The 18,456-nt window shown below is 31.2% G+C and overlaps 3 protein-coding genes across 3 annotated transcripts in view; 1 reads left to right on the top strand and 2 right to left on the bottom strand.

Moving 5' to 3' along the window:
* The window catches only part of LOC106116880 (A-agglutinin anchorage subunit), a 65,546-nt gene extending 55,463 nt beyond the window's left edge, over positions 1 to 10,083 (bottom strand). Inside the window, exon 1 of the mRNA XM_013310939.1 lies at positions 9,866 to 10,083. The gene's annotated coding sequence lies outside the window, so the exon portion shown is untranslated. The remainder of the gene's footprint in view (positions 1 to 9,865) is intronic.
* Positions 10,084 to 11,802: 1,719 nt separating this feature from the next.
* On the bottom strand, positions 11,803 to 12,653 carry LOC106116577 (proteasome assembly chaperone 2). The gene has a single exon (XM_013310455.1). The coding sequence runs from the start codon at positions 12,557 to 12,559 to the stop codon at positions 11,816 to 11,818; it is 744 nt and encodes a 247-aa protein (XP_013165909.1). The 5' UTR covers positions 12,560 to 12,653; the 3' UTR covers positions 11,803 to 11,815.
* A 301-nt stretch (positions 12,654 to 12,954) lies between these two features.
* Positions 12,955 to 16,095, top strand: Pex3 (peroxisomal biogenesis factor 3). Its single transcript, XM_013310857.1, has 2 exons — positions 12,955 to 13,205; positions 14,144 to 16,095. Exon 2 carries the CDS (start codon positions 14,359 to 14,361, stop codon positions 15,475 to 15,477), a length of 1,119 nt encoding a protein of 372 aa, XP_013166311.1. The 5' UTR covers positions 12,955 to 13,205; positions 14,144 to 14,358; the 3' UTR covers positions 15,478 to 16,095.
* The last annotated feature ends 2,361 nt before the right edge of the window (positions 16,096 to 18,456 follow it).

Genomic DNA, 18,456 nt, shown 5'->3' with positions numbered 1-18,456 from the left:
ATATATAAAAGAAAGTCGTGTTAGTTACACTATTTATAACTCAAAAACAGCTTTACCGATATGGTTGAAAATTGGTGAGAGGGTAGCTTAGAGCCAGGAAACGGACATAGGATACTATTTATTCATTTATTTAATTTTCTTTTTTTCGAATCTATGCCTTGAAGAGATGCTTTTTATTTAACTTATCTATATATTAAGTTTTTTCATATATCCACGCGGACGGAGTCACGGGCGACAGCTAGTATAGTATAAAACAAACATTTGATTAATCGAAAGAGGCAATCTACTATTGTAGCTATAAACTGAAAAAGTGGGAACAATTTCTACTGCCTTATAACCCATTAACATACATTGTGAAGACTTTGTGCAAGCTTTTTCTTAATGAATACTTGCGAGTGTATATCAAAGCTTTCAGACGATACCATTTTTTCCTTCCCATTTACATTATCTATGTCAGCATATGAATTAAAAATGTTTCCACTAATGACGATATCGTATTACGAAGCGAGATGAATCCAAATAATAAATTATAACAATTTAGTCTATTTTGTTTTTGTTTAAAATAACATAAGTATCTGATTTATTCTTAAAGAGTATTCTTCGATTAACATTAGCGTTGGTTGTAAAAATTCAACAGCAAAATTAATTATGAATAAAGGCGATGAATTTAGATATCTCGTCTTAACCAATTAGTGCATAACGTACGATAAATCGGACGCCAATAAAATTGTTATTTTAGAAGTTATATATAACTATATATATTTTACTAACCGAATAATAATTTTATAATGAAAAGAGCGATAATAAACTTTATGCACTAATGGGTTAATGTAATATATCATTTATATTTTACTATAATTATTTATGCAAATTGTAATGTGGGTTCTAAACAGTTTACGTTGCCAGTGACATTTGCATAAAAGCCTAAAAGAAGTGCAAACGCTCGTAAATATTTTATACTCACACAGAGCTCAACGAAGTGGCGAAAGATAAAATGCACATGAAAATTACAAAGTTACAAAAATACAAAGAGTTACACTTTTAAATGGTTCCATGAATAAAGAGTATTTAAGAGTACGCGAAAAATATATTGTATTTGAATATAATTCCTTAAGCTACATTTATAGTAAAAGTATTTGATGTAAGTATAAATTGTTTGACTATGGCCTAATCACCCTTAACTTAGGGTAGGCTCCGATTCCCTCGGTGGGGACGTATAGTGAGCTGATGACGATGACGATAAATTGTTTACATTATTTTTCTTAAATAAAATTGTGTTATAATCATTACAGATTCAATATCAACTATATTGTAAACTAGCTTTTGCTCGCGACATCCTTTGTGCGTATTTATAATAAATTCTAGTAATAAATAGGCTATGCTGCTGGGAAATTGTAACTTTTTAATGGCAAAATAAATTTAAAAATTTGTCGGGTAATTGAGTTCATTTTTTTACATTTAAGTATAGTAAAAAATCATAAAAAGCTATTAAAAAGAAACACTTCATTTGTTTATAGATCAGTTTTATCAATAAGAAATAAAATAACGAATGTATCTTTATGGAACAATAACATTAAAAATTCCCTTAACAATAAATAATGTTACCCTTTGCATTGTAAATCACCGAAATTCTCTAAAGCTCCAAAATATATCGAAACCTTGCATATTAATCACATTACAAGATAACACGGTCATATATTCAAAATAGATTTAGGAGCTTTGTTTAAAATATATTGATAAAAAAGATTAACGATCTGAACTTTAAACGGATCGAGCGTGGATTGCATTAAATTGAAAAATACGAACACAATAAATACTTTTTGTTTTAACCTGACCAGTAATAAAAAAAAACCCTCGTCATTGTGGAAACAAATGAAAATCATTTCTTAGCGCACATTAAAAAGTGATGTAATGAAGAAGTCGATTCAATCCCCAGGACAGGATTTTTATATTCTTGGTTAGGCTATAATACATTAATATTTAAGTATGTTACAAAAATTAGTTGTTCCGTATGTTAACGTTAGAAAGCTTTTAAGAAAAAAGTACTAGGGGACTCCTTTTAATAATATATTTTAGTTAATTAATCGTTTATAATATTTTATTTAATATCGTACATTTTAAATTTATGTAATAGTCAGTACTAATTAATATCCAAATAAAAAGCCGACCTATTGTAACCATATGACACTCCATCTCTAACTCTAAGAGGTGATGAATTAATTTTTTCCAAGAACATCATAAATTATAATTGTAAAATTGTCTGTTAGATACAGTCTGTTAAACTCATCCTAAGGGAATGGAAACTCATCCCAGCTTTAATTAATATAATGGCTGACCATTGTCGTTACTTATTCATTTAATTTCTACAACTACTTGTACTTCTATTAACTTTGCATATTTCATTATATTTGTATTTCATAATTAGTCACTTAAAAGTACATAACGTAATGACTTTTATGTATGAATGAACGGAGCTATATTTTATTCAATAATAGCAGTCGGCCGCGCCTTCATCTGTGCGGAAGAAAATAATAACTTAATTAGTAGCGTATGTGTTCTTCCAGACTATGTTCTATATTCTTACCAAATTTCATCAAGATTCGTTGAGCCGTTCTGGAGATATCTTCAAACAAACATCCTTCCATCCATCCATCGAAACATTCGCATTTATAATATTAGTAAGATAACATTAATAAGTAAGATTTCTATCTTCTTTCTTTCATATCGCGATGTAAAAAATATTTAACAAGCAATACAAGAACTAAGTATTGAATTATTAAAAGTAACTAATAATTAATTTAACAAACCAAGAGTTCTGGCTTTAAACCAATAATAATCCAGGCTTTGCCACAAAGGAAAGCTTTCTACAGTTCATATATGTCCGACACAAACATATACTCGTATGTAACTTTTAATACGGACATAAATTCGAAATTGCTGCCAACTGATTGATGAGATTAAAATGGATACCCAAGTTATTGCCGACCATAAAAGATTTAACGGCTACTCGTCGAGGAAATAAGCGAAATTGCAAGTCAGCCTTTTTATCAAACAGTGAAACTATACGACCATTATACTGTGTTCTTAATTTTATTACTATTATTTTTTTTTCAATTCCGCGCGGACGGAATCGCGGGCGACCTCTACTACCTAATAAATAATAATACACAGGATACACATGTTCAAACGGCTTTTCAATATATTATGCGAAATCCTTTCTAAGCCTACGTGAATCCAGGCCATGTTTAATAATCTACAGGTATCAACATACGTACAGATATAAACACATTCCACGTATATAATGTGCTCGTAACCGTAACTTGTATATTATTTAACACGTAACCTACTTATATAATATATGCTATGTATAAATATATCTTGTTATTTCTTTATATCGTTCATTTCTTTGAATAAATATATATTAGAAAAACGTAAAGTGTACCTAAAATATTTAAATACAGCACAAACTATGTATAATAAATTGTAGATTTTTAATTTTGTTCCTAATATTCTGTTTATGTAGTCGCATACAAGCTTGTTGTATTAAATTATTCAAAAGTTCTCGCTAAGCTTCCTAAAGTTAAACATACGATAGAAGTTAGATTCATACACGTTTGTAAATCACTTTTGACACACCACTGCTGATATGATCATAGAAATGCTGCTAACATCATAGCTTCGAGTCTTAAAAGATTCTGGAATAGATAAAAAATATGTAACTCATATTATAAATGTGAATGTTGGATGGATGGATGTCCTTAAAATAAATCTTAAATTAACAATTTAGCATTATTAAAACTAAATACTAAAATTACACTCTCTCCTCCTCTTTCCCTTCCTACCCTTTTGTCTCTTTCCCTTCCCACCCTTTTTCTAATAAGGAAAGGATGGGAACTGGAAATAGACTTTCCGGATGAGAGGATGCATAGAAAAGGAAAATATATTCTTTTTGTACATCCTCTCCTCCGTCGATTAAAGGTAGGCAACGCATATGCGATTGCGTATGTCTATGGGCAACGGTCACTTCGCTATTTCAGAGATTTCAGGTAGTCGCTCGCTCGTTTGCCACCTTATTATATAAAAAAAAACACATAATTCTTCCAACCAATATTGTTCGTAATAAAGACGACAATTATTAATGTCTGTAATAAACTCCGATCATTAATATATCTCAAAAATACGTCGTATTCGTTCAAATAACGTATCAATAAACAAGACGAATGATATACATTTCTGCGAGCTTATATGTACCACTATAGTAAATGTAAGGGATAATAAATTCTGATACATCAATCGTGTTTAGTATTGACATACAGACACTCCATTTTGTATCAATTTGTTTTGTGGAATAACATATGCTGTCTCACTTTTCTCCAGGCTAATGAAAGGGATGACAATCCTTTTTGTATTTATATTTGTATATATATCCTTTTGTATATATATTTATTGTGCTGTAACATAATTGGAATAGATAAAGTTATCATAATTAGGGTTTACTGTGGAACAAATTATTTTAAGAAGAACATAATATAACATGTGAAACATTAGGAAAAAAATTACGTATTAAAAAAAAATTATAGCGTAGGGTGAACCGGCCGACCTGTATGGCAGCGCTCCAACTCGGTCACATATCGGGAAATATTTTATAACCATCCATTTCTGAATTTAATTTTGATATGAACATAAATTGATATTTATATCTTTTCTTGAATTTTATTTGAAATTTGCAGATCGTTTATTAAATTGCATCATCGGTTCCATTGGAATCTTTTATTTGTCTAAACAAAGGTAAGACACAACTATCTTGATTACTTATTGAATTAAATACGTTGTTCTTGTAATCTTTTGAAAATATTCACGAGTATAAATACAAATTCATATAAGATACTATTTAGTGGTTTTTTGGCCTCAAAATGAAAGATAGCTTATAGTTTCTTTAAGCTATGCAATTTCATTACATTCCTTTTTAACTTGTAAATCATGTAAGTCAATATTTGTTGCGCGAGTTTAAATTATATCTAAATATATTTGTATTTGAATTCAGCAAAGATAATCTTACAAAGCATACAAGCAGTTGGCAAAGGAATGCAAACAGTTTGCCAATTTTCTGTATACGTATTTGTAAAAACTATTTAATAACGTAACTCGCTTCTTTATCTTGTTACCTTTGTACTATACTCTAGAGTACTTTCTTTTAAATGTTCCCACTGCTGGAACTTGTGTTCAAAGATATGTTGCCATCCCTATAATTTTCTTTGAGAAAATTGGAAACCGCATGTTTCTGTTTATTCTGGAAGCTCGCGTTAAAAAATATATTGGTATTTAACATGGTATCAAAGACACAAGTCGATTGTAACTGTTGCCCATTTTTTTTCTTTTTAATTCTATAAAATTTCCAATGTGCAATTCTAGCTTAAAATTGTAAAAAAAGTAATAATCCATAATATTGTAGAGTTAACATTTAATATTAATCTAATTATTTGAAAACGATATCCGGTCTAAAATACATTTATATGAGCTGTCAAAGCTCTAGATAACATATCCTATCCCCTATCGGGAAGCGACAAATAGGGGTCCGGGTGTAGAGTGATGCTATAAATCGTCCGAAACGATAACACGTATATTATAGAATGCTCGACACTAGCGTGCGAAAAGAACCATTTAGATAAACTTTATATACTAGTACTTAGGCCTTCTCATGAATTTTATACGCCAACACTTGAAGTACGAGTATTAAGCAACAATACCAGTTGTCGCCCGCTACCCCGTCTGCGCGGAAATAAAAAACTTAATAAGTAGCCTATGTGTTCTTCCAGACTGTTCTACATCTGTACCATCAAAAGCCGTTAAGCCATTTGGAAGATACCTTCTGATAAATTCCATCCATCTAAAGTTACGCATTTATAATATTAGTAGAAGTAATGCAGTGGTTTAGGATTGCATAAGCAACAAATATAAAAACGTTAATTTTTAATAATATTTTGTATAAATTTTCCTTACATTTATGAGGAAATTACAGCCAAAAACAAATATTAACTGGAAACTCAGTTAGTAAAGATTTAGTTTTGGAGTGCCAAGCACGTGCCGAAACTAGCTATTTCCACAAAAACAAATGTTATTCCGAGTACTGTTCCTATAAAATGGAGTTCAGTAAACAGTAAACAACCAATTTGTCAACGTTTTATAAATGAAAACGACAAATCTTAACGTTTAGACGTATTTCCAATTTTCGTTTAATTATATTGCAATAATGTATTTCATTTGCAATTATATTTTTAACCGACTTCAAAAGGAGGAGGTTCTATAGTTTTTTTATATTTTTTTCTTAATTCAAGTCGAGAATTTATTAATATAGAGTAATTATATTTTACGAATGTTTATCTCCGTGCATGTGACCCCTTGTTGGGTTAACCGTTTTGACCAAGGTTTGGTCGCCATTTGACAGGTGTTCTTCCCCTGAGTGAGTATTAGGGTACAATCAGTCGGATTTTATAAATATTTTGCTTGTATTTCTATTATTTATATTTAATACTAATATTTACTATTTTTCGGTTATTTTCAACAATTTTCGTAGTTATTTTAGCAATGCCAACTCACTATGAATTTTAAATTCGAATAAATATTATAGAAAAGAATAGTTCATAAATGTCGTCGTGTAGAAATTAATAAAATAATATGAGGCAATGAATAAGAAATAATTTAATAGCAAAAGATTTAATAACGTGTACATACAAGGTGACGTGGGTTTCCACATGACAGACAAGTTTTCCAACTCATTGAGCCATCGATAATTGCACATAAATAACATCTCATTCTGTTTGATAAAGGCTATGCCACACAACACGATATTCGGTATATTTTTATCAAATTATTTTCAATTACATAAAGAGTTTAATATAATTATTATAATTTACTGTAAATTATATGCTACGTAATTAAGTATTTGCATTTTTAACTTTTTAACATTTTTAAATATTTAGTAACAACAAACATCCACATAAACATTCGCATTTATAATATTAGTAAGATTTCAAAATTAATCAAGTTTAAAATCCTGTTGGAATTCATTCGGAATGAAATTTAACACCGCCTATTACAAAAGTTGACGTCCAAAATGTAATTTTCTAGTCGCGGAAAACAGATTATCGCGTTTCAAATCAGTTACTGAGTGGATTGCGACGCGGCGGGGTTTAGAGGGAGGGTGGTTTGAAACCTAATGCAATTTCAAATACGTCAATATTAGATAACAAGGATTGACTGGGTACTTAAAAGCATTGATTTTGTGTCAGACAAGACTGAGCCTGAATGATATAATCATGCAATGTCCTTGTTTCATAATTGAAGATGTTTACAAGGTAAGATTCTGACTGCCGATACATGTGTTCAAATTCATATTACTTACATCAATATCTTTGATGAATATTGATTATGTCTTTGTACCTAATAGTGAGCCGTCTTACAAAAGAACTGCCACACTTAAGAACTGTTAATTGATAATTAAGGGAAACTTGACATAAATACTAGATAGTTGTTAAATTGTGTAGCAGTTTGAGATCTTACTCATTAATATTTTCATGAAAGCAATTCTAGCGAACAAACCTAACCAAAGGAATGTAATATGTTCAAGTCCCTTGAGAACTAAGAGTATACCTTGCTTAATTTAATATGTTAGTAATACATCTTTCAAGAACATAATACGTTCAAGCATAGAGCGAAAATTTAATGGTAATTCAAACAAAAGTAGAATATTTATAGTTCATTTATATTATATAACTAGATGTCGCCCGCAACTCTGTCCTGCAGATTTAATAACGGAACTTTGTTTTTTTTTTATTAAAAAAAATCAAAAGCTATCGTTTTCTCGCACAAAGGATGAAGCGACGTTTCGACTAAATTCAGCTTGTAACATGTAAATGAGCGAAACACAATAGGGAAAGAACGAAGCCCTCGCAGAATATTAGCACCAGCACAAAATTATGTATGCTAAAGACTGGTATGCTATTCTTACATTCTATATTGGTACACAAAGAATAATATGGAAAGTTACGTCATAATGCATCTAAAATGAAATATTCTTTTCAATTTTTTTACCAACGCGAAATTCTAGTTCCAGCTAGAAATATTTAAATATGTATAATCTCAGAAATATTGGCAATGCTACATGTTTTCTTTGTAAATGCAACTTTCATAACATTCATTTTGATTGTAGTGTTCCAGTTGCTTCGCCATATATGGTCAGTACAGCAAAAAATAATATCATATATTTACCATAAAACATAAGTCTCTTTGTGTACGTAAATCTAGCTTTCATGAAGTAAAAAAAAAAATTGACTTTGTAATTTTTCTTAATTATTACTGATATAAATGCGAATATACAGACGGATGGATGGATGTGTTTGTTTGTTTGAAGTTATCTCCGGAAGGCTGCATGGATGCCGCTGAAATTTGAAACAAATGTAGGACATAGGAAAAATACGTAGGCTTATTAATCCGCGCGGACGGAATCGCGGGCGAAAGCTAGTAAAGTATATTTTCTGTCGTTTATGTTGTGACTAACGAAAACGTATGAGCAAATGTGACGTTATACGCGACTGCTGGGTGCAGAACAACAGGAAGTTTGCATTATTTGTAATGGATGTGTAATTTCAAGAGAAAGGAAGTAAATCATACGAGCTTTCCTCGTGCAAGCATAACGTTTCGCATTACTCACCATTAAGGACTATTATGGAGAAATCTCTTGTAACATTGCCGTAATGTATCATATTCTGTAAACTACCATGTAGATAAAAACGGAAAATTAAAGGCCGTTTGAAAAAAAAACAGATTAAATATTTGATATAAATAATATATGATTTATTTTAGAAAATATCTACCGAAAACATCCGTCAAGAGTAGTGAACACATTAACTTATGCCTTCAGCCTAATGCCCTACGTTTCCGGAGGCCTTTTTCGTTTGTGCCTCATTTTTATGCTCCGAACGCTCTGTCTAGACGTAGAGGTCTATGATCTATGCATAAACATATACATATATCTATTCTTGTAAAACGTTTTTTCAAATCAAGAAAAATAGTAGGAAAACAAATGTTCACCTATTAAATTTAAACGAAACACCTTTATATTGGATAGAAGGGTATAAAACGTGCAATCCAATCTGCCGTGCTGCCTAATAGCCTGTCATTGTTAGTAATTAGGTGGTTGAATGAGCCCCGGTTGCCGTTCCGTCGCCTGATTAAACCGCTTCCATTTTATTCCTAAAAGAACCTAAACATTACGATTTCATATACGAAAAAAACATTTAAAAAAAAAAGATAAAGTTTTTCTTGAAAACGTATTGTTTAGCAAAAAGGTTGGGGTTTTATACTGTTCGTTCACACTTATTTGTTTGGGAAAGGTTAAAAAATTACTTTGACGCGTGTGCAGATTAACAAACTGTGTGCAGTTATTTGCAAAACTCGGTTCATTAATATAGAATGGGATATATTTTTATGAAAAGACATTGTCATCTAACCTCTTACTTCTTTAGACTTGCGCAAGAAATAAAAAAGTTTTAGTTGATAAATTGCTTTCTATATTCTATAGGACAAAAAGAGGTATGAAGAGGAGATAAAAACTATGTTTTGGAGCTGGTTACTAATCGTAAGAAACGAAGAAGTTTTATGTCTCTACTTTTTCCATGCAATTTATGACGTCCGCGTATGTTTTGGATAACTTCGCTCATTTGTGTAATTATCGCTGTTGATTAGCATTAGTACATAGTATATTATACTTTCTAAGGTATTAATACATAGTTTATATCTCATGTATCGAACAATACAGGGTTAACAACCCGTCAAATTTGGTTGACTTGCTGTAAAAATCACTTACCTGCTTGCTCTTTATAATGCTCCTTCCAGCTTTCACAGGATCGTCACTTGTCAATATTTAAATAAATGTAATACAAATCAAACTTCGTAATAGCACTTGCAATGTTACTCCCGTATTATCACAAATCACTACCAATACTAAGTGATCATAGAATAGATAGCACTAAAACTTTTCGAAAGTAATTAACTTTTTATATTTAAATTGAACGACAGAACTTAATAATGCAAATCTACTATAGGCAGGCAGTACTCTAACCCGCGTGACAGATTTTGAGTTTTTAAAATACCCTCATATCCAAAAAAATAAAATTAATTATGCCGAATCAAAGTTTACGTACACTGTGGAAATATGGACAGATAATGTAAATATCCTGCATTATATATTCGACGAATTTTTTTAGTGAAAATTATCATTATATTTACTTAACATATAGGATAATGGTCTAATCACAAAATTAAGCAATCAGCAAATTAAGCTGTATTCAAAATACTGTTACGAGCTAAAATAATGGCTCGAAGTATCTCGCACAAATTTACTCTCATTGTGAAACTCCCCAAAGACCCAATTTCAGCTCACCGATAAACAATAGTGTCGTTGATTTTCCTTTTAACCTCTTTACATATTCACGCCCCCCTCGTAGTTATTAAAAAAATAGAGACAGTTTTCGTGCATCTGTTTCGGCAGTGAAAACTCACGAAAATATGGATAAAAAATTAATCATTCTTATTCTTTCACAATTGCTAATAAAGTTTCGCCAATTTGTACACTGATTCAAATTGCGAAAAAGGCAAGCGGTTCATTGTTGGGGCGATCTTTTTTAATTTTACTTTTTTAATAATGCTCTGTCTTTCCGTACCAGGTACCGCTTTAAGGAGCTTTTTAAATGGCAGTATCTACTTTTTTTACCAATTAAGACTCAAAACACCGAACTGGTGTCATTATTGTTGTATGGAAAAATTCCTAATTACTTTGTCTCAATAAAAAAGAAAATTAAAATTGTTAAGGCAACATATTGTTCATACAGATAAGGGTACGAAATATATACATTTATAATTCAAACAAACGTACGTAGCTATTATTATAATAGTCGACAGTACACTCGGAAACCTAATAAACGTTAATGTTGGGTCCAAGGGTCGCCTATCGTCGGAATATATTACTGTTATCGTCCAAACAACTTTAGCGTTACTATGGTACGATGATAATATAGAGCATCGGTGGCTCAGGGGTTTGAGCACATGACTTGTGATCTGCGTTCGAATCCCGCCAAGTACCAATGTGTTTTTCGATTTACATATGTACATTTATCCGACGTCCTAATGGTGAAAGAAAACATCGTGATGCAACCTGCACAAGAAATTCAAAGATATGTGTGAAGTCAACCAACTCACACTTGGCCAGCGTGGTTGACTATGGCCTAGTGACCCCTAATTTAGGGTAGGCTCCGAGCTCCTCAGTGGGGACATATAGTGAGCTAATGATGTATGATAAAGCAACTTGAATAATATAAACTCACTTGCCTAGCTATCCCTCTTGGTGGTGAGGTTAGGATTGTTAATTAGTCTCTTCTACTTAACACTGTCCTCAACTGTTTTTGAATATAGTCTATGTTTCCTAAATTTGCAAAAATCTGTCAACTAAGACTCTTACATTCAAAATAAGAGACATGTAAGTTATTATGAAAATTATGTAAAATATTAATAAGTGCTAACGGGTGTATAAGGTAAAGATAACCAACCATATCATAGCTAACAATATTTCTATATCTATATGTAAATACATTTCTAGAACCTTAAGTAGAACCTTTATCATTTAATCTCACAAATATATGATTTGCACAGCATGTGTTATGATAACCTAAATTTTTAGTATGTAATGAAGACTTACTAAAGTTTATAAACATAAAGGACATAAATAAGATGAAAAAACAATTAACTAAAAATTATTTTATTAATAAATATCTTTAGGTGGTGGTCTACCAAATAATAGTTTCCATGAAACAGGTTGTTTTAACTGTGAGAAGAAATCTGTGTCTTGACTAAATAATGGCAATATTTTATTTAAATGATAAACCATATCATATGCATCTGGGCAATTATCACCTTCAGAACAAAATTTATAAAGTATGAAACATGGCAGTGACTTCTCTTTACATATTTCAAAAAACATTGTTGCAAAACCACCACCAAATATCTTCAGTCTCCCTTCGTCTTGATCGTGTTTAGTCCATTTCAGCTCATTTACTTCATTATCATAAGGATTAGATTCTGTGCAGATGTAGCGAAATAGGGAGGTACTAATATGTTTTTTTTCATGGGCATAACTACTTGTTAAAAGTACGATATTCTGCACATTTTTCTCTTTAAATGTTTGCACTATATTCTCTAGAAATGACTGTGCAAATTTGTAAACCAAAGGTGCCCTTATCTGTAAGACAACAACTTTTCTTGAATCGCAGACGTACACTTCACAAGAACTTGACAAGCTCTTCGATTTTAAGTCATATGGATCATATCCTAGAACTGGTATAAGCGCCGGACTGTACACTGTAGCGATTTTCTTCATCTTCAAAGAGGAAATAAGCAAGTCACAAGCAAGTTGGCCAACATTACCCACGGCTACGCTGGGGATTATTAAACTATATCCCGATAAGTCGCTTTCATCGTTAAACTTCCAATGGTGAATTGGGCTCATTTTTTATGATTTTGTAAATGGTTAACTTTATAATATTTACAACAAAAACAAACCGGAATGAGATGCCGTTTTGATAGTCACTTGACATTGACAGATAGACATTTAATTTAAAAGGGGTTTATGGCCTGGCTGTTAGACGTTTAAGCCAACAAACAGTAAGACAAATGATGACAGTGTTGACAGATTCACACAATATAAAAAGGCATCGTAAATAGTAAACTTATCTCTAAACGTAATCTCAATTGATTTTGTTTCTCCTGTTGTTAAGACCATTTCAAAACACTTACTAATTTTATTAATCACCAAAATACCCATATAGGAAGTGGGTTTTGTCCAAAGAGTATATAAAATACTTTTTGTCCGTAACATTAATTAGGAAGTTTAATTTTTAATGTACATAATACATAGATGGCGCTCGACCTCATGTCAAACTTTGTCTTTTTCTTTCTTGTTCTTGTTGGCTTTAATCATATCATACGTTCGGTGTTAGTTTCTCTTTAAATTCTGTGAAGTTGTTAATTATACTTCGGTAATAATACGAAGAAGTTACTTTATTTAGGTTCTTCTGATTATGACCGAAAAAGAAACTGTTGACCCGCAACTTCAAGACTTCATTTTAGCTGAAACGCAGAAACAACGTTTCCAGGTTAATACCATTTTTAAGTTTTAAAAAACACATGAGGATTGATAATACAGTGTAATTCTACCGCTTTGCACTTTGGGTTACAGCCATCGCCCAATAAATCTTTTTTTGTTCGTTTTGATTCTCTTTGACCTTTGCCCGTTTTGAAGCTTGTTTGTATCCTTTGCGAGTTAATAATCGACTTAAATAGGAATATAAATTATAACAATAGCTAATTATATGCTAATTTATTAAACTTCCGATGATGCTATTTCAAACAACATAAAACTAGCAGTGTTAGTTAATTATTTTCATAGATAGTTAATATCAGATTTGTACAATTTCTTTAAGTTTCCAAATATTAAATTCACATTATTTGCTTTATGGTTTATGTACACTTGTGTTATGTATGAAAATTTACATTATAAAAGAATGTTAAAATATAGTTGAGTCGTTAATTTTCTGCATTGATTCCAATTTTTAATCAAATTTAGAAAAGTAAGGGTTATAGAGAATTTAAAAGAAGCCAAAATACAGTAGTATCTGTATTTTATGACTCTGTACATATAGACCAACCTCTTATTATGAAGCTACACAATGATATTGGAGACTGTTATTTCAATATAAGGAAAAATCAAAACATTCCTGATTTCTTTTGTAAAAAATTATACATATGTATTTAAAAAACCATTGTACTTCCAGTCCTTTTGTGATGTTGATACTAATTGCCTAAACAAAGCAAAATACTCTTAATATGAATTCCGAACTCATTCAAGTTAATAGAATAACAGGAAAATATATAACATGACATATTTTTCCTTGATATTAATACAATATTTCAACTAAGGTTTCATAACTATTCATTTGAAACAAGTCAAAAATTTGCTAAGAAACTCTAGATGTTAAAACAGTTAATTTAATATAAATGAAAAATATAATCAAGAATATTTTTAACTTTTCAGGTGCTGGTGCATGGTTTGACAGACACTTGCTGGGAGACATGTATGGGACGGCCATCCACCCGTCTCGATTCAAAAACTGAAACATGCATCATGAACTGCGTTGAACGATTTATTGATGCAACTACTTTCATAACTAGACGTCTCATGAACACTACCAAGTATCGGTCTGAAGCACCTCTTGAATTCCAGTAATATTAAAATACATATAATACAAAATGTTTTCTACTGTCAGAAACTTTTTGCACCGTCACAGACGGAAGTTCTTTGTGACAGGTGCCGTTTTTGGTACATTGTACTTACTAATGAGCTATGCCCAGAAGAAGCTAAGAGAATGGCAGGAGAAAGAAGCCAAAAAATTCTTTGAAATGACACGGAAGAAACAACACTTTGAAAGTACTGAACGTACATGCAATCAGACTATTCTTTCTCTATCAAAGATTGTGTCTGAAAGTATTTTAGGTATATTAAATACTGAAGAAATTGTACAAAAACTGAAGGATAATCCCGAAAATAAACTTTTGTTATGGGAGCAGATGAAAGTTATGATATTCACTAGGATTTGTGTTTTGGTATATGCTTTATCCATACTTCAAGTAACTTTGAGAGTTCAATTGAACATTGTTGGTGGATATTTGTACCGTGACTCAATAGATGAGCAGGGACCTCAAATTAGCAGTGAGTTACAAGCTAAGTATCTGTCTTTATGCCACCATTTTGTAGGGCAGGGAGTAGAAGACTTAGTAAAACAAATAGAAAAGGCTGTTAAACGAGTTGTGGAGCCAATTTCATTGAAAAAGAAAATAACATTACAAGAAGTTGAGCAGATGTTCTGGTCGATACAAACAATATTATGTACTGATACAACCGACGGGGATCCTGTGAAAAAAATGGTTCACTATTTAGTTCAACATACAGAAATAACAGATGCCAAGTTGGATACACTTGTGAAAGAAACGATGGACGTTCTAGAAAGTGATGAGGTGACATCGGTAACAATGTCGTCTGTTACGAGATGCTTTTCAACTGTTGTTGATGAAGTTGCCAATTTATTTGTAGACAAATTTGTGCCAACAAACAAAAACCATTTAGAAATCGCAGAGGATCATGTGATAACTAATGGAGCATTAAAACTAGGTGCTGGAAGGGACTTTGTTGATGTTAACAAAGTTGAAATTCACTTTGTTAAATTACTACCAGCTATCAATGAGCTAATTACAAAAAATACAAGCAAGGGTAAATCTAACATTCCAGATATTTTAACTCAACAGTTAACCTTGAATGACAAAATGAAACTATTAGGTGCTAACATATATGAAGTGTTTAGCAATGAATAAATGTCTGTGACTTATAAAAAAACTAGTTGGGTAGCTTTGAACCTTAACAAAACTTCAGAGTGTTAATGCATCTCTAAAGTAACCAAAATTTATTGATCTATTTATTGTCACAAATATTAGAAAACTCTTTTCTTTGCCTGCGACATAGCCAGTTGGATCAAAAACAAACTGAACAAATCCGGATATGCGGACAGACATAGACAAAATTAAAAGAAAATAGTTTGTCATTAGATGTAACTCGAATATGTCATATTCGCGAAATATTATTTTTTTCAATATTAGATCCAGATGCTCCAATTTTATTACATACTTAATTGTATAGATATAATATGTTTTAAAATACATAATGACATTGATAAAACACAAAATTTGAAGAATTTCCATTTAAAGTTACCCAAGATGACTGTAATTTCTAGAATATAATATAAATTTGGGAAATGTGGCTTAGTTTTAAGTTTACTACAAGAATATACTATCGGTTGATTTTAGACGGAGCTCCACTATGTTATATGTTATTTTCACAATAATGAAACTGTTAGCCAGTGTATTTTTACTATGGTATGTAAATTATTTTGTGTGTCTTATTTCAGGGAAAGAAATAAATAGCAATGGTTATTATTATTTTTTTTGCCCTTACACAACAAACCTTGTAAATAGATTAATAGAAGATAAGTCAGTTGATTAACAAATAAGACTATCTAAGATTATAGAATTGAAATTATGATTAATGCACATACCATGTTACGAAATTATTAAAAATACAGGAATTTATATCTTATGAATATTATAAATGTAATTGTTTGGGTGGATGTTTGCAGCATCCCCAGAACGGCTTAAAGGAGTCCGATGACATTTTGCATGAATTTAAAATATAGTGTGTAAGAACACATAGGCTACATAAGTTTTGTTTTAATCCGTCGCGGGTGACAGCTCGTCCTAAAATTATAAATGCAAACTTTAGATGGAAGGAGGTTTATTTGAAGGTATCTCCAGAACTGCTGAACGGATCTCGATGAAAATTGGCATACAAATAGAACATAGTCTAGAAGCACAAACACATAGGCTACTAATTATTTTTTTTTAAATTCTGCGCGGCGACTGCTAGTAATTTTATAATTTGTGATTTGACTGTTTTTATTAAATTATTTCGTGGATACGTAGAATAACTGCTCTTTTTTTCGCAGGCGCTTGGAAGTTTTATAACATGAGTTTATGATTAGGATCAAAAAGGCGGAACTTTGATGAAGATAAATAACATATTTATAACTTAAAGGCAATATTAGAATTTATCTTACTTAAATCTATCGGCTTTTAAGTATCATTTTGAGTATTTATTTTTAATATTAAAAAATGAGATTATATTTAAAGATAAGATTAGACGGCTGCGTAAACTCAGAAGCGAACTTCCTTACCAACAAATTAATCTAAGATTAAGATACTGCACCTGCATGTGCTACCGAAAATAATGGTTCAATATCATTTGACATTCTTAAAAATTACTATATTTATACTAAAAAATTTTATGTTTTGTATATTTTTTTTTATATGAAATGTATTAAAAATATGGTAAATAAATGAATACGTTCAAATTATTTTACTTAAAATTACCTACATAACTACTATTCAGTGCTGACGAAGTCACATGCAAAATGTAGTGGTATAATATTGGGAAAATTCAAAGCTACTTGTGTAGTATAAAGTAAGCAATCTACATATTACATTTGTACCTCGCAAAAAGGTCACGAGTTGCAAAACTGCATGCCTTGCGAGCAAGCCTTCAATGTAATACCAAAGGTGATGCGTCGAGGCGGTCGAAATAATTACAATGTGCTATTACTATACAATCTACTTTCATTCATTAGCGTTATTTATAAAATAGAGATGAAATAGACAATTCATTTTCAATTGTAACAGTTCGTTTCTCACGCATTTAATAGGAAGTACAATAATAACAATGTAGGTAGATAGTTTATAAGAATCTAATCCGAAATATTAAATTAATCGTGGGTTTCTGAGACCAAAATTCCCGTTGAAAACATTATTGTTATCTCGGTTTTGTCAAAGATAAACACAACAGAGATGAAGACATATTTTATATAGAGATTCTGATCTCAAGAACCCACGGTAAAAAAGATAAACGTTTGTCAAAGTCGCAGAAATTTTGCCACAACTTAGTGCCATGTCACTCTTTAAAAAACATACATAATATGTATTTGGACAGATGTTTGGGCAGTGCAAACACATGCTTATGAATAACCTATATTGTATATTGGAATATAATACATAAATAATGTTTATTTATATTAAAGATATAGTGCAAATCGACCGACGGTTAAAATATAATGTTAAGTTAATGAAAATTATGCCGTGGGTTTTAAATAAAAAATGTAATAATATCAATTGTATAATACAATGCTAAAGGATATCAACATGATAGGCGAACAACCCATCGCCGTCTTAGCAGTTTTGTCGACGCTATTTTTAACATATAATAATGTTTTAAAATAACCATTGGTAAGGGCCATCCTCTAAACAAACTGACACAAGTGACATCGGCCTCTTCTACGTACCATCTTTCGACTACATCATCAGTAAATATTTGTTGGGATCGTGGTTAAGCACTGGCTGTTATAAAAAAGATCAGAATCCTGTAAACCTGTGAATCGTAAAAAATATTCTTTTCTTAATTTCTGACGTGTCTACATTTGTTATACAGTGAAAAGGAAATTAAATACGTGTAGCTACATACGTTTGACTAGTTTTTTGTTACAATGCTATCGTAAGTCTAGAACAAAAGCGGTTTACGTCCGACATGATTCAGGAGGCGTGACCAGCTTGCATTTTAATAAGTACTGTTTTTCCCTAACGTTATTATCTACTGGGAAACAAATGGTCTTTCACTCGAATTCTTACGGAAAATGTGACCGCAAGTTTAATTATATTATTTCAATTGTTCTAATGTTTCCAATTTCAAATTCG

The sequence above is a fragment of the Papilio xuthus genome, unplaced genomic scaffold, assembly GCF_000836235.2.
Source record: "Papilio xuthus unplaced genomic scaffold, Pxut_1.1 DF827714.1, whole genome shotgun sequence".
In the NCBI taxonomy this organism is placed as follows: domain Eukaryota; kingdom Metazoa; phylum Arthropoda; class Insecta; order Lepidoptera; family Papilionidae; genus Papilio; species Papilio xuthus.
This window is presented reverse-complemented; position numbering and strand designations above follow the sequence as displayed.